Raw genomic sequence first — 16,736 nt, 5'->3', positions numbered from 1 at the left:
CGGGAAGGGCTCCAAATTGAGGTGCCTGGTTTTCCCTTATAGAAGAAGGCAACAAAAATGAAGATGAAAAGACAGCCCTCAAAATGGGAGAAAATATTTGCAAACAAAGCAACTGACACAGGATTAATCGCTGGATAGTGAAATCCCTATGACTCTAAAAGTTCAAATGGTACGGGAAGGGCTCCAAATTGAGGTGCCTGGTTTTCCCTTATAGAAGAAGGCAACAAAAATGAAGATGAAAAGACAGCCCTCAAAATGGGAGAAAATATTTGCAAACAAAGCAACTGACAAAGGATTAATCTCCAAAATATACAAGCAGCTCATGCAGCTCAATATCAAAAAAACAAACAACCCAATCCAAAAATGGATTTAGAAGACCTAAATAGACATTTCTCCAAAGAAGGTATACAGATTGCCAACAAACACGTGAAAGGATGCTCAACATCACTAATCATTAGAGAAATTCAAAGCAAAACTACAATGAGGTATCACCTCACACTGGTCAGAATGGCCAGCATCAAAAAAATCTACAAACAATAAATGCTGGAGTGGGTGTGGAGAAAAGGGAACCCTCTTGCACTGTTGGTGGGAATGTAAATTGATACAGCCACTATGGAGAACAGTATGGAGGTTCCTTAAAAAACTACAAATAGAACTACCATATGCCCTAGCAATCCGCTGCTGGGCATATACACTGAGAAAACCACAATTCAAAAAGAGTTACGTACTACAATGTTCATTGCAGCACTATTTACAATAGCCAGGATATGGAAGCAACCTAAGTGTCCATGGACAGATGAATGGATAAAGAAAAAAAAAAAAAAAGGTTCTGAAGAACCTAGGGGCAGGATAGGAATAAACATGCAGACAGAGAGAATGGACTTGAGGACATGGGGAGGGGGAAGGGTAAGCTGGGACGAAGTGAGAGAGTGGCATGGACATATATACACTACCAAATGTAAAAGAGATAGCTAGTGGGAAGCAGCTGCATAGCAGAGGGAGATCAGCTCAGTGCTCTGTGACCACCTAGAGGGGTGAGATAGGGAGGGTGGGAGGGAGACTCAAGAGGGAGGGGATATGGGGATATATGTATACGTATAGGTAGGTGATTTACTTTGTTATACAGCAGAAACTAACACAACATTGTAAGGCAATATACTCCAATAAAGATGTTAAAAAAAATGGATGAAAATGACACAGCACATAAAGTAGTCACCATTAAAAACGTGTAAGATTGAAAAATTCTTATTATTTAAAAAAAATAGTCTATCTACAAATACTGAGATAATCAAGGATTTGGCAGAGTTGATATCATTTCCGGCAGAGAACAGAGAATTTAACAGTCATCTCTTCTTCTCCTTTCCCTATCTGAGCCTTGAGTTTTAAGAAATTATTTAAATTAACTTCAAAATGTTCTTGTAGACATTAATAAACTCTGACCATACCAATGAATTCCAAAGACATCACTGTTTCCATGGTAACTAATGCACTTCAAAAGAAAAAAACAGAGAGCAAGACTAAAACCCAGGAAAAAAAGGAAATAAAGTGGTATACACAAGGCATAACATTTCTCCTTTGCATTTATGGAACACTTTCTAATTTCAGACTCCGAGCACCAGAAGGATCTCAGAGGTCATCAAATCCACATCCTACTGGAAGCCGGATTCCCTTTACAATGCAGCTGTACAGTAGCTGTCCTCCAACTGCTTACAGAGCTCTCTGCTAGAAAGTTCTCACTCATTCACTTGCAAAGATTACTGAGCACCTGTATTGCTCTGCAGGTTAAGAGATGATTAAGACATTCTACCTCTTTTTCAAATTTTTGCTGTTTAGAAGGCAAATAACTAAAACGGGTGAAAAACAAGGGCTATAATAAAGGTACAGGAAGAGTCAAAAAATAATAGAGGGAGTATGCATTTCCAATGACTTTCATTTCCACTCCACTTCAGCCCCACACATCGATGAGCAACCATATCCTGTACCTTGTCGTGACCCAGGACCGCTCCGACTCTGCAAACTTACACTCCAACATCCACTTTCAGATCACAAACAGCTCCTTTACTCCATAACTAATCCTGCACTAGTCCTATGAGACTTATGCAGCCCAAGATCCTTCACCTGGAATACTTCCTCGCTGACAGCCTCAACTTTTATCCTTCAGTGGCACCCACCTAACAAAAGTCTGGCTTCTTCTCTTTTAAAAACTTTTCTCTCAAGGATTTCATGATGCTTTAGAGTGAGCTGGACACATGCCTCCACCCTCATCTTACAGAATGAGAAGCTAAGCATTCACTTAAATGCTGACAGAATGGCTATTATCCTGACCTTGAAGTGGTAGTAAGAAGGATTATGAATTATTTGTTGTCATAATTTTTGGTGGATAGCTCTCTCTAACTTTTTGCTGATTTATAGTTTAAAATCTCATATAAGTAATCTTATTTAGTTATCTGAGTAGGTATTACTTGCATCTAGTTTATCTTGGAGGGCATAATAGGAAATAATACTGTTCAACTAAGTGCTCCATTGAGACAGTTTTCTATCTGAAATGGGCATTTGGTTACCATTGCTTTAAAATTTTTCCACGCTAAACTTCAAACACAGAACACCATGGGGGGTTTTATCACTCATTTATCCTCATACAAAATCAGGCCCTCAAACATTTTCCGACCCTGCTAGTGAGAATACCCTCAGATCACCTAGGAGGTAAGCACACAGGCATCATCTTTACCAGGGTCCTCAATTTTCATAAGGGCATGTTGATCCATCCAGAGCTCCATGGCTTACCAACTGTGTACAGGTCTGCACTAACTGGCAAGGGAGAACGGGTACTTGTTGAAGAGGATCATCTCAACTCCACTACTCTACAATTTTATACTTTTCATAAGCTCCCCTGAGATAAAAACATTTACAAAAGCTTCCCTGAGAGTCTATTCATTCTAATACATCATTGGTTCTTATACTGCATCGTGCTCTCATTGAAGAATTCTCTCCATACCAAAACAAACACAAAGTGTACAATTTGGTGGGGATGGGGAAGGAGAGAGAATCATGAGACCCTCTGAAGCTAATCCCTGGCTACAGTCTACAAAGCTCTGCTCTAGGCACAAAAACAGACATACGGATCAATGGAACAGAATAGACAGCCCAGAAATAAAACCACACACCTAGAGTCAATTAATCTTCCACAAAGGAAGCAAGAATGTACAATGACAGTCTAGTCAGCAGATGGTGTTGGGAAAGCTGGACAACTACATGTAAATCAACGAAGTTAAAACACACCCTCGGGCTTCCCTGGTGGCGCAGTGGTTGAGAGTCCGCCTGCCGATGCAGGGGATGCAGGTTTGTGCCCCAGTCCTGGAAGATCCCACATGCCGCAGAGCGGCTGGGCCCGTGAGCCATGGCCGCTGAGCCTGCGCGTCCGGAGCCTGTGCTCCGCAACGGGAGAGGCCCGCGTACCGCAAAAAAAAAAACAAAACACACACACCCTCACACCATATACAAAAATGAACTCAAAATGGCTTAAAGACAAATATAAGACATCACACCATAAAACTCCTAGAAGAAAACATAGGTAAAACATTCTCTGACATAAACTGTAGCAATGTTTTCTTAGGTCAGTCTCCTAAGGCAAAAGAAATAAAAGGAAAAATAAACAAATGGGACCTAATCAAACTACAAGCTTTTGCACAGCAAAGGAAATCATAAACAAAATGAAAAGACAACCTATGGACTGGGAGAAAATATTTGCACACGATACAACTGACAAGGGCTTAATTTCTAAAATATACAAACAGCTCATACAACTCAATAAAAAAAAACCAAACAACTCAATCAAAAAATGGGCAGAAGGGCTTCCCTGGTGGCGCAGTGGTTGAGAGTCCACCTGCCGATGTAGGGGACGCGGGTTTGTGCCCCGGTCCGGGAGGATCCCACGTGCCGCAGAGCGGCTGGGCCCGTGGGCCATGGCCGCTGAGCCTGCGCATCCGGAGCCTGTGCTCCGCAGCGGGAGAGGCCACAGCAGTGAGAGGGCCGCATACCGCAAAAAAAAAAAAAAAAAAAAAAAAAAATGGGCACAAGACCTAAATAGACATTTCTCCAAAGAAGACATATAGACGGCCAATAGGCACATGAAAAGATGCTCAACATCGTTAATTATTAGAGAAATGCAAATCAAAACTAACAAAGAAATACCATCACAGAATGCCCATCATTAAAAAGTCTTCAAATAACAAATGCTGGAGAGGGTGTGGAGAGAAAGGAACTCTCCTATACTGTTGTGTTTTTTTTGTGTGTGGTACGCGGGCCTGTCAGTGTTGTGGCCTCTCCTGCTGCGGAGCACAGGCTCCGGACGCGCAGGCCCAGTGGCCACGGCCCACAGGCCCAGCTGCTCCGCGGCAAGCGGGATCCTCCCGGACCGGGGCACGAACCCACGTTCCCCCGCATCGGCAGGCGGACTCTCAACCACGGACTCTTCCCACCAGGGAAGCCCTCCTATACTGTTGGTGGGAATGTAAGTTGGTGCAGCCACTATGGAGAACAGTATGAAGGTTCTTCAAAAACTAAAAATAGAGTTGTCATATGATCCAGCAATCCTACTCCTGGCCATACATCTGGACAAAACTGTAATTCAAAAAATACACACATCCCAATGTTCATAGCAGCACTATTTACAAAAGCCAAGACATGGAAACAACCTAAATGTCCATTGACAGATGAATGGATAAAGATGATGTGGTATATATATACAATTGAATATTACTCAGCCATCAAAAAGAATGAAATAATGCCATTTGTGCCTACATGGATGGACCTAGAGATTATCAAACTAAGTAGAATAAGTCAGAAAGAGAAAGACAAATGCCATATAATATCACTTATATGTGGAATCTAAAGGATGGCACAAATGAACTTATCTATGAAACAGACTCACAGACATAGAGAACACACCTGTGATTTTGGGGGTGTGGTTTGGACTGGGAGTTTGGGGTGAGCAGATGTAAACTATTATATATAGAGTGGATAAACAACAAGGTCCTACTGTATAGCACAGGGAACTATATTCAATATCCTGTAATAAACCATCATGGAATATAAAAATAAAAACAAAAAGCTCTGCTCTATAAGCTCAAAAATCTAACCCTGAATTAAGCAAGGCCACTAGGAGCCATAGAGATGGAAGCATCATGTTGGATTCTTACTGAAATACTTGTTCTAAACCACTCTCTGGCACAAGTCCACTTGATTTTGATGAGGCACACTAGGAGGAAGAACCCTCTATTTATGGTTACAAAGGTGACAAAAATGTGTTTATTACATACAGGGTTTCTTTTATTTCTGAGGACCTAGAGAGTTATGCCTCTCTTCTCTCACCTCTGCTTCTCTTGAGCATCAAGCTTTTATTTTTTTTAAATTTTATTGAAGTATAGTTGATTTACAATGTTGTGTTAATTTCTTCTATATAGCAAAGTGACTCAGTTATACATACATACATATACATATATATATTCTTTTCCATTATGGTTTATCACAGGACATTGAATATAGTTCCATGTCCTATACAGTATGACCTTGTTGTTTATCCATCCTGTATATAACAGTTTGCATCTGCTAATCCCAAACACCTGTTCCTTCCCTCCCCTACCCCCCCACCCCCTTGGCAACCATGAGTCTGTTCTCTATGTCTTTGAGTCTGTTTTTGTTTTGTAGATATGTTGATGTGTATTGTACTTTAGATTCCACATATAAGTGATATCATATGGTATTTATCTTTCCTTTTCTGAGTTACTTCGCTTAGTATGATAATCTCTAGGTCCATCCATGTAGGCGCAAATGGCATTATTTCATTCTTTTTGATGGCTGAGTAATATTCCATTGTATATATGCACCACATCTTCTTTATCCATTCATCTGTAGATGGACATTTAGGTTGCTTCCATGTTTTGGCTACTGTAAATAGTGCTTCAAGCTCTTTCTTTTAACCTCATGGGAATGGACAGTTTTATAATGGTCCTATGTTTCTTTCCCCATGGCTGCTGGAAAATTCATGGCATACTTCCAGCATGTATTTAAGTCCCCTAATGGCATGCAAGTTATTTACAGACTTCACTTGTGACTCCACCTGATTTTAATTGTCCTTTCTCTTATTTTTATATTTTTTAGTCTTTGGCCATTTTTGTATACAAAATTCTTAGATACTTTCAAGAAAATGGTAAGTTACAAATGAGTTAAACTGTAGAAGACAGAAGGAAAAAAGTTATCTTTTTCACCTGTTTCCCATCAGTGACCTGTTCAAGTGTATCTACCTAAATAATTTCTTAAAATTCTCTTATGTTTTTTTCAGTGATAGCTACAAATAGTTGAGAAAGGTAGTACTTGTTCAGAAAATTCATGCCTGAAGGATGTTCTAGAATTCTCCTTGATTAATATAACATGCATACATGTTTGCACCTATATGTGTATTTTTAGAGTAACCATTAAAATGAAGTAGGGTGTTCATACAGATTTTTGCACAGAACTAAATTAAAATTTGGATTGTATTTTTCAATGATTTGCTTTTTCAGTTAGAAGTGTTTCAGATTTTTGCAACAATGAAGGTGTAAATGCTTACAGGCACGTGGACTTTTCGAAACATCTCAGCTCCCTTATGTGCGTCCATCAATGCAATGTCCTGGGGCGTGGAGACAATCACAGCTCCTAACCAAAAGAAAACAAAAAGACAGCAAAATGATGCTATCATATAATTCCTTAAGGAAAGATTACTTCCAAAATTATGTTGATTACACACTAGAAGAGTCTACTATATTAACTATTTAGGTAATTTGTATAAATTTCACATACATGAATGGGAAAGACAAGGAAATGTCTACTTTGCTCTTGCCTATTTTTGACTCCTCACTCCTAAAATTACAACTGACCTGTGATTCAAGATCACAGCTGTATCATCAGAACCTTCCTCCTTTTCAGACAATGTGCTATGTAAAAGATGCACAAGGTAGGCTTCACTTTTAAGAACCTAACACCCTACTTGGGGAGACCCAAAAATTAAGGATTCAACACAATGTGCTAAGCATTTTAATAAAGGTAGGCCTAGGATGTTATGGAGTTATAAAACAAGAATAAAGGAAAGGTAACTAATTCAATCTAGGGGAGAGGATAGCGAAGGTGATAAGAAGAAATGGGGCAAAGTTTCCAGAAAGAAGTGATAGCTAAGCTGAGTTCTAAAAGTTTGTATTACTGAAAACTCACTAGTGTAGAATACACTGTGGAGAATAGTTTGGTGGGGTAAAACTAGGAGCTGTGGCAGAAATTCAGATGCAAAACAGTGGTAGCCTGAACTAAGGCAGCACTGAGAGTAGATGGAGACTGAGGCTTTCCTAGGTCTCCACCATTATCTCACAGAAACCAGATGGTTTTGAGAGTTTTGAGGGAAAGGGCAGTGCAATTTTTTCTGTAAGTGGAAAACACCAGAGACCTGGTCATGACTTGTAGACTCTATGAATTTCTTAAGTTTTGTGGTTTCTTCTAGATGATAAACTGAAAAAAATGAACATATCCCAGATCACCTGGATGACCATCATCTTATAACTAAATATACACTGCCATGACATTTCAGCATCCAAACCATCAAATTGGCAGTGCTTTGTCACAGCTAATGAGAACAGAGGTATAATTAACAATAAATAACTGATGGCACCAAGTGAAAAGCAAATGATACTATTAAAGAGTACTGTCAAAAGGGATAATTTCAAAAAGTAAGAATAGAGGAAAGTGGAAGTGGAACCGAGTTCTCACAAAGCATGTAGCAATATAGGCATGCCAAACTCAGAAGAACTGTGCAATAAGTCTTTAACATCTTTTTTAACATCTTTATTGGAGTATAATTGCTTTACAATGGTGTGTTACTTTCTGCTTTATAACAAAGTGAATCAGCTATACATATACGTATATCCCCGTATCTCTTCCCTCTTGTGTCTCTCTCCCTCCCACTCTCCCTAACTCACCCCTCTAGGTGGTCACGAAGCACTGAGCTGATCTCCCTGTGCTATGCAGCTGCTTCCCCAAACTGTAAAATCAGTTGGTATTTGTTTTTCTCTTTCTGACTTACTTCACTCTGTATGACAGACTCTAGGTCCATCCACCTCACTACAAATAACTCTATTTTGTTGCTTTTTATGGCTGAGTAATATTCCATTGTATATTTGTGCCACATCTTCTTTATCCATTCATCTGTCGATGGACACTTAGGTTGTTTCCATGTCCTGGCTATTGTAAACAGTGCTGCAATGAACACAGTGGTACATGATTCTTTTTGAATTATGGTTTTCTCAGGGTATATGCCAGTAGTAGGATTGCTGGGTCATATGGTAGTTCTATTTGTAGTTTTTTAAGGAACCTCCATACTGTTCTCCATAGTGGCTGTATCAATTTACATTCCCACCAACAGTTGTGCAACAGTATTTAGCTACAAATTCATCTTGCGATTGGTATTTTCATTTCAGCAAAAACTTCATCTTTCATATTAATGTCATTAATTTGAATTTTATTGACCTTGTAAGTTTGCTTGAATTTAATTTATTTTTTGTTTTTAAAAATTATATAAGAGCTATAAGTTTAAGGAATCTGTGTTTATGCTTAAAGTAGTCTAATAATAAAAATAAGTCTATTTGGAGCATGGGGCAGATTATTTTCCTTTAGAATGAGGGTCTATTCATTAGTCAAGTTTAAGAAACACTAGCTTTGGAATTCAAAAAGAATCAGAATTCAAATTTTTATTCCATAGCTGACTACCGGTTTGACTAAGGTAATAACCTCTGTGAGATTCAATTTCTTCATCTACAAAATGTCATAGTAATACTTAGGTCACAGGGCGCAATAATTTAATGAACTAATGTACATAAGATACTTGACATGATGCCACAGGGTAAACATTCAATAAATGGTAGCTGCGTTGGTAACACCATTTTTGTTATCTTTCTTATTGTTATTAATAAAAATGTCTTAGAAGTTGCTAGCAAGGTCATTTTCATATTTGCCATCAGGCAGCTCATCCTACTTTTCAATTTGTTCCATGGATCACTACATTCTCCTATTTTGATTTATTCTTCCCAAAAAAACCAAAAATGAATTAACATTTCTCTTTACCCTCTTTTAAAGATTGATGGAAATAACCTCTCTGCGAAAGTGTACTCAACTCTACTCTTTACAACCAATGTATCTCCATAAATTGCCAGCTTCTAGATTCTGTTATCATATACAGGCATTTGGAGGGGAACTAATTCCAGTTCTGCCCCCATCCACCTGTGTGACTAACCTTGGGCAAATAACTCAGAATCACTCAGGTCTCAGTTTCCTTAGCTGTAAAATTAGTGCAAGGACAGACAGTCTTCAAGGTCTCAGCTAGCTCTCTGATTGTATGATTTAGCATTCCCTCTTAACTATAGTTTCCAAAACCACCCCTGTTCAACCTGACTGCCTCAGTAATCCTATTTAAGCAAGTGTGAAAGACTACCTCCTCCAAAAATTATGGCCCATCAATCTCAGAGCCATTCTCTTCACATGGAAGCAAAACCTCCTTGGCTATTTCCTCCAAATTCTCTCATAACTATATACTAGTATGCAGGGAGTTTTCTATTGCATTAGTCCTAAAAAGTACCTTTAGTTTTCATATAATATAAACATTTTTTGTCTGAAACACCCTTTGTCCATTATTTGTATTACCACTGCACAATATAGTTTCATGGATGGTTATGATTTTTCTCAATTTTTTATCAAACAAAAGTAATAACACAATGCTGTGCACAAAACACGCACTTAACAAAGGACCAGGGTTTAAATAATTTTCCTATATTTTCAAATCATTCTAGACTACAACTGTATGAACTCTTAGTTCGTTAACTCCTTGAACCAGGAGTCAAAAGCTCTGGATTCTGGTTTTGTTGACTATCCTAATGTACTATATAATCTTGAATAGCTCACTAAATCTCAATACATCTCAATTAACTTCTCTATAAAATGACCCTATTTCCATTGGTCCTATTTAATTTCAAAGCGCTGTCTCATTTTTAAAAAAGAACGTAAAACTGTTACAGAAATACTTGGTGACATTATTTTTATAGCTATAAGACCCCAGAGAGAGGGATTAAAGTGACTTGGTTTCCTCTGTACTTAACCCTAACACAGTATCACAAATAAGCATCTATGCCACCTGAGTTTCTTTGTAATCTAAATAGCACCACTCATATATTATAGTAACTTTTTGACAAGGACAACGATCATCTTCCACGTCCCATCAAATGTTCACAAAACATGTAAACATTCCATTGGAACTACCAGCCACATTTATGAAAGACTTTTGTAAGTTTTTTTTTTCTGAAATATATGTTCTTAGCTAATAACTAAGTCCTTAATCACAATGCAGTCAGTCTTTAGAATGCTCTTCTGAGAAAAAAATTTCTAGCCCTTGTTAAAAAATACAAAAACATAACTGGCTCATGCATAAATCACACCTCTTTTGCTATACCAAATTTTAGTACATCATACAAGTAACCATTTCAGACACCCCTAAAGTGACCTCTGGAATTTATAAAGAAATAAAGTGAACAAAAGACAAACAAAACCTCCAGTAAAATTAATCATTAGCCAATCTGTGCATCACAACACATATTTTTAAACATTAAAGGAATTATGTCGATTTTTTTTCTTGTTACTATATCTCAACTTAAAACATGGTCTCCATATCTGATATTACAGTTTATCTCTATAGTTCTTGCCTTCTACTTAATAAATTTTAATTTTTCTCAGGGACCCTGGAACACGAACCAATATGAACTAGCCTAGATGTTCCCCTTTATACCATCACTGATGATGTCACTTCAGTTCGTGATGGTTTTTGTTAGAAAACTTGTGCTCCCTCTACTGACCATAAGGAATGCTAATAGCAACAAAGAGAATGTTTAGTTTGCAATAAATGAATTATTTTCTGGGGGTAAAAACACAGTATCATAAAACACTCATCTCAAGAATCCCATGGAGAATTTTCTATCCATTGTCTAGAGTAAATGTCTAAGTGCAAATAATTAAGTAATATTGTTTAAGTGTTATTTTCCAAGTTGTAATCTGTGTAAGGGCTTTTTATCAGCTGAGATTTCCTGTAAGAGGTTAGGTGTCTATCGGATTCTGGCAAATATGTAAACATCCTAAAAAATAATTATTTTGAGTATTGTCTTAATTGCCAATTCTCTTGAGTACTGAGAGGAAAAAACTGCATATCTGGATTTGGGTCAGAGTTCAGAGTAGTTAAGCATTTAAAACTGATTATTCCAGATGTTAGGCTGATCATAATTATACCAGTGTGGAATTACTCAATTATGCCATTCGAAGTCTCCAAGGCATAAATTGTATCCAATTCCCAGGCGTGATTGAGAACTTCAGTGCTGGAACCTAATAAAAATGTACAACAGAAACTGCCCATAATTATACCTGGATGAGTAATTCTATACAGTCCTTGAGCATGTCAGTGTAAAGTCAACTAAGACTTAAAAGAAGAAATCAACTGCTATTCTTAATGTTCACAGTGCTCTCATATTTACTGCTACTGATGCTCCTTGATTTATTTAAAGATACTTGCACAAAAGAATCATTTTCTGCTAGCTTAACATAAACACAATTGTTTACTGACTACAAAGGAGATTGGTATTTTTTAGCTCTCCCCTGTCATTCTCCTCTACAACTCCCAAACCTCCTGAATTATAAACATTATTTGCTTTAATATCAAGGAATGCCCACTAATATTAGTACCAGATTAAGTAAAACATAATTAAAAAGGTAAAGTCACATCAAATGTTCCCAGAGACTGTGTTTCAACAGGGAATATAAGTAATTCTTTCATGAATCACTGTTTTGGACTCTATGCTCCACTCCAGCAGAGGAGAGAGAGAATTGACTACAGTCACAAAGGGGATATGCTTTATTAATTTAAAGATCAATCATTTTGCTCACTTTAGAAATGAATTTTGTTACAGGAAATTATGTCAATTGCTACCAAAAAGAATTATAAAACACAATAATTAGTGGAAAGCACAGTATTTCAAAGTCATTGGTGAGAGAGAGTACTTGCACTTTGGAACTTAATTAAGAATTCAAGTTTGTCAAAGGAATCTGGATGCGTATCTGCTGTTTAGGGATAAAGATTGGCTCTTCAATAATGGAGTCAACAGGCTTCCAATCACCTCACCTTAATGATGCTAACAAAGAATTCATCAGGGGATCCAGACCACATTCACTGTGAACCACTGGGGACAGGTGAAGCTTCTGGAGATTCTAAAGAGCTTGGGCTGGAACCAAACAGTTCTCTTATGCTCACACTTTGCTCTCTCTCTCTCTCTCTCTCTCTCTCTCTCCCTCTCTCTCTCTCTCTCTCTTTCATTCTCATCCTCCCCCCACTTCTGATATTTTCAGTAAAGTTAAGATAAAATCCTGGCTTCTCTCCAGTCTTGAATCCATCATTATGTTGATCAGTAAACACCTAGGGGAGCCTACTTTATGTACACATATTTCTCTGCGACTCAGAGAACTCTTTTGCTCTTCTGTGAGCGTCTGTTCATGTTGGGCTCTTAGATTTACTATTTTGTATTTCAAATTCTGTTAGATGCACATAAAGCTCAGCCTTCCCATGCTCACAGTGAGCTACCACCAAAGGCTGTTTGTTTAATAATGAAACACATTCCTTTTTATACATATTCTTTCTCTAACATAAACTCCAGAGAGGAGAACTGCTATACCCTGATTACCTTAACTTTATTTAGCCAGGTGTATTTCAGGAAATAAAGGCTGAGACTTTACATGGAAAAGCTTTGCTCCATTTCCAAATACTGTCATACTTAAGACGTGAAGACATTCTTCAGAGCTACACATCAAACTCTGATCAAATTTCTAACATCTATGACAAAGTGCAAAAATTTTTAAATGATAGACTGTGGGACTTGTACTTTTTCTACATATAAATGTTTAATAGATTTAAAAGTAGTTTCTAATATGAATCTGACTACCCATTGGCCATTAACTATTCACTGAACTTAAGATATTAAGGAATTTTAACTGTCAGACATATTATGAAGAAAATGCCTAGAAATTCTTCAACGACAAAACTGAATGAACTGTATCAGAAGCATCCCATCCAAACACAGCCTAGATAATCAAGGAATTCAAACATCAGATAAGCTGGTCTAGACAAAGTGATTCTGAAAGCTGACTATATAAGAATCATTTGGGAGTTTTTAAAATCCTGGGTCTTTCCATGTCATAGTTCAAAACTTGTTAATTCTAGGGCTATTTCTTTGAACTGTTAACTAACATACTATAACTTCTACCTATAATATATGTTGACCCAAATAAAAGAGCCCTGCTTCTTAAATTTAGATTGGAAACATTGTTGTTCATTAACCAATGGCATTATATCAGTATTTGCTTTATAATTTGATTCCCATCTAACTAGGACTGAAGTTTCAGACTGAGTGCCAGGAGTGTCCTTAAAGATAAAACATTGGCCACTAATATGTATAAAATAGATAACTAATAAGAACCTGCTGTATAAAAATAAATAAAATTGTATTTTAAAAAAAGGATAAAACATTAGAATACAATTCCTAGTCTTTAACCCTTGACTACAATTTGTCTAACAACAAAACAAATTTATTTTGGAAAGAATTTTTATAATTTGATGGATAAAACAATAATTCTCTTCCACATCATGCGATTCGTTGCCAAATATCCATTAATTATAATCCTGCCCAACACCTGCATGGAAAGACACCTGGAAGAAGTCCAAAATTGACTGTCTCCTGTAAAGTTTCACACTACAAACTGAAAACATAATGAAGATTTACTAACTCTGAATACCAGGAAAAGCTATGACCTAAGTCTACCACCTATTAGGTACAAGCATGTTTCAAGCTTTACAATTTGAGGTAATTATAAATTATAAAATGTAGGGGAAAAACAGCACAAAAATCTAAAGTAGCCAAATATGGCCCATGGTCTTTTACTTATTTAACGATGGCAACAGTAAGTTTCTGATTCTCCCAACCCCAATAGGTTTTCATGTTATAAAAACTACTGTCCAAATTGGCAGTCAAAGAGTATTACTGTAAAAGAGATAATTGAGGCCAAACTGCTGTTGGTGGGGAAAATACTAGTGTGGACTTGTACAGCTTTTTCTCAAGAATCTATCATAAGTGAATAGGAGTTCAGTTAATGTGGCAAAAGGCCCAATGCCTTTCACAAGCAATAAATGCCTTTCACTTTAAACGATGACTGAAATATTAAGGTGGCTTAATTTAAAATTCCCACCCCATCTCATTTAAGTGAATGAGAGGCAGAAGAGCCTCTGGCTTTCCTTCTATCTGTAGAGTCCAGACAGGAAGAAAGGGTATTGCCTCATTTTCATAATGTAATGCCAGTCTGGTAGTGCAGCTTCTCTTGAGCCCATGGATATTTAACATGTTGTCTGACTACTCTGCCATATACAGTAGCTTCTCCCTCCCTATAGAAAAGAAATCAAGACGGGACCCATACTAGGACTACTTGGCTGTTTTCTCTGCCCTCCCCTGGAAGAAAAAGAGAGAGGACCAAGATGGGATCATGTTGCTCCCCTTGCGAGTGTTCAGTCTTTGTCCCTTCTCTTATAAGAACCATTTCCAAAAGTTTTATTCCTGAATCAATCTTTACTTAATAAAGTGAAGGATAACTTTTTTCATAACTCTACCCTATCAGAATAAACTCTTCTATCCATTACTCCCCACTGCAACAAAATATACTGACATCAGAGTTTATCTCCAATATAAATATTCTATTCATTAATTTGATGACAGTAAAATTTTGCTTTCTGATAGCATGGATTTTCACTAATTTGACTGTACTACTGATATCTGTATTAGTTTCAAACTTTTAGAGAGCAGGAATCTTTGCTTTGTATTTCATGTATTACAAGTCACTAATTCACAGTAATGATGATCATGAAGAAAAAAAAAACTTCCCGTTATTTTCCACTTGCTGTGCTCCACTTCCTTCCTCTCCACCTTCCTCAAGCTCTGCTTCATTCTCTGCCCTGATCAGTGCCCAGGTAGCTGACCTCTGTGGACTGTATCACCTGAGTTTCCTTACCCTCTGGCTTTCAATAAGGATCTGCCAGTAGGAGGTACCAGCGGGATAGGAGGCTGTGGGAGGAGAAAGAGGCTCTAGTACTATTAGTACCACACACAACTGCTCCCTCCCTGCCTTGCAGGAGTTCTGCCCTTGGCTCTGTTCCTCTGTGGCCACAAATCCCAACAGGCAGCCCCTGCTCCATGGCTTCAGCAGTTGCCAAGTCCCACTGACACAGTTCACTCTCTGCCCCTTCAGGCAGAGAGACAGTAAAAATTCCTACTGTCCCTAGTCTCTGGGTACTTCACCATCTCTTGTCGGTTTCCTTAATGCTGCCCACACCTCGGTAACTAGTCCCTTCATTAAACCCACCCTGTTAATTCCTTTAAAGATGTGTCATCGCTTACCAGCCAGGACCCTGACTAATATAGCACCTTAATATGAATAACTTACTAAAACTCTCCAGTTTCTCAAAAAACAAAAATACTCTTCACAGATTTCATGAGAGGCATAAACTCTTAATTCCAAGAGTTAAAGTCAAATTGAGATAGTCTTCAGATAGTCATACAGAGGATCTTAGTTGAAGCAAAGGAAGGAAGAAAAATATTTTAGGCAACATTTATTAGAATTCAAATACTAGCATAGTGCATATACTTTCAAAAATTTCAAGGAACTTGTTCCTCAAATAAATATTAATCCTCTTCCATTATGGACGAGCAGTTAAGTGTTCAATAATTCCCAAGAGTTCATCACTATTCATTAAAAAACAAAAAACCAAAAACCTGGAAGTCAACAATGGAATCTACCCAATTCAATATATGGCACCAACTAATTTACAAGTGAAACAAACAACAAGCAAAAACTCAGCAAACTGTATTACAAAAAAAAAACAGTAAGAAAAATAACAAAACAAAACCAGCACTGATAACTTTGGCTTTTCCCCTTGGCAGGTACAACAAGACAAGAGTAAATCCAAAGACTGTAACTGGTTATTTGCCACCCTCTATTCTGTCTCCTTTCCCTCTAGCAATTACTACAACTACAAGGTACTTGCAGTATGTAATGATTCAGTAGTCCACGTAAGCTCAAATTTAAATCATTAGCCACTAATACTACTGTCAACACATTTATCACTATTGTTGCTACACGATTTTAACACAAATAAGAGGATTTTTTTTTTCTTTAAAGTTTCTTATAATAAGCTTGTCATCCATCCCATGGAACAAAATTGAACACATACGAAGAGTTGCTAATTAGCATTCAGAAAGAAAGTCTTTTTGCTTGTACAGATCTGCCTCCATGAATTTTGCAAAAGGATGTCTCTTTACAAGTATAAAACACTTAATTTCATTCTCAACATGGCTTGGAGAAATGCAAAGTTCACATAAAGGCTCTTTGTAATTCACAACATTTCACTATCCGTCCCCCCCGCCAAAAAGAACCTCTTTTATTTTATTTTATTTATTTATTTTTAACATCTTTATTGGAGTACAATTACTTTACAATGGTGTGTTAGTTTCTGCTTTATAACAAAGTGAAACAGTTATACATATACATATGTTCCCATATCTCTTCCCTCCTGTGTCTCCCTCCCTCCC

The 16,736-nt window shown here is 37.4% G+C and overlaps 1 protein-coding gene across 12 annotated transcripts in view; it reads right to left on the bottom strand.

The window, feature by feature from the left end:
* Positions 1–16,736, bottom strand: part of NUBPL (NUBP iron-sulfur cluster assembly factor, mitochondrial) — a 402,628-nt gene that overhangs the window by 177,095 nt on the left and 208,797 nt on the right. For all 12 annotated transcript variants that reach the window (XR_008618647.1, XR_008618646.1, XR_008618649.1 and 9 more), the window contains exon 8: positions 6,608–6,693. Coding sequence is in view for 4 of the 12 variants with exons in the window: in XM_055088378.1 (XP_054944353.1) it covers positions 6,608–6,693 (86 nt within the window). In the remaining 8 variants the exon portion in view is untranslated. The remainder of the gene's footprint in view (positions 1–6,607; positions 6,694–16,736) is intronic.

This window comes from Physeter macrocephalus, chromosome 11 (assembly GCF_002837175.3).
Source record: "Physeter macrocephalus isolate SW-GA chromosome 11, ASM283717v5, whole genome shotgun sequence".
Lineage (NCBI taxonomy): Eukaryota > Metazoa > Chordata > Mammalia > Artiodactyla > Physeteridae > Physeter > Physeter macrocephalus.
Note: the sequence above shows the minus strand (reverse complement) of the source record. Positions and strands in the feature narration are given on the sequence as shown.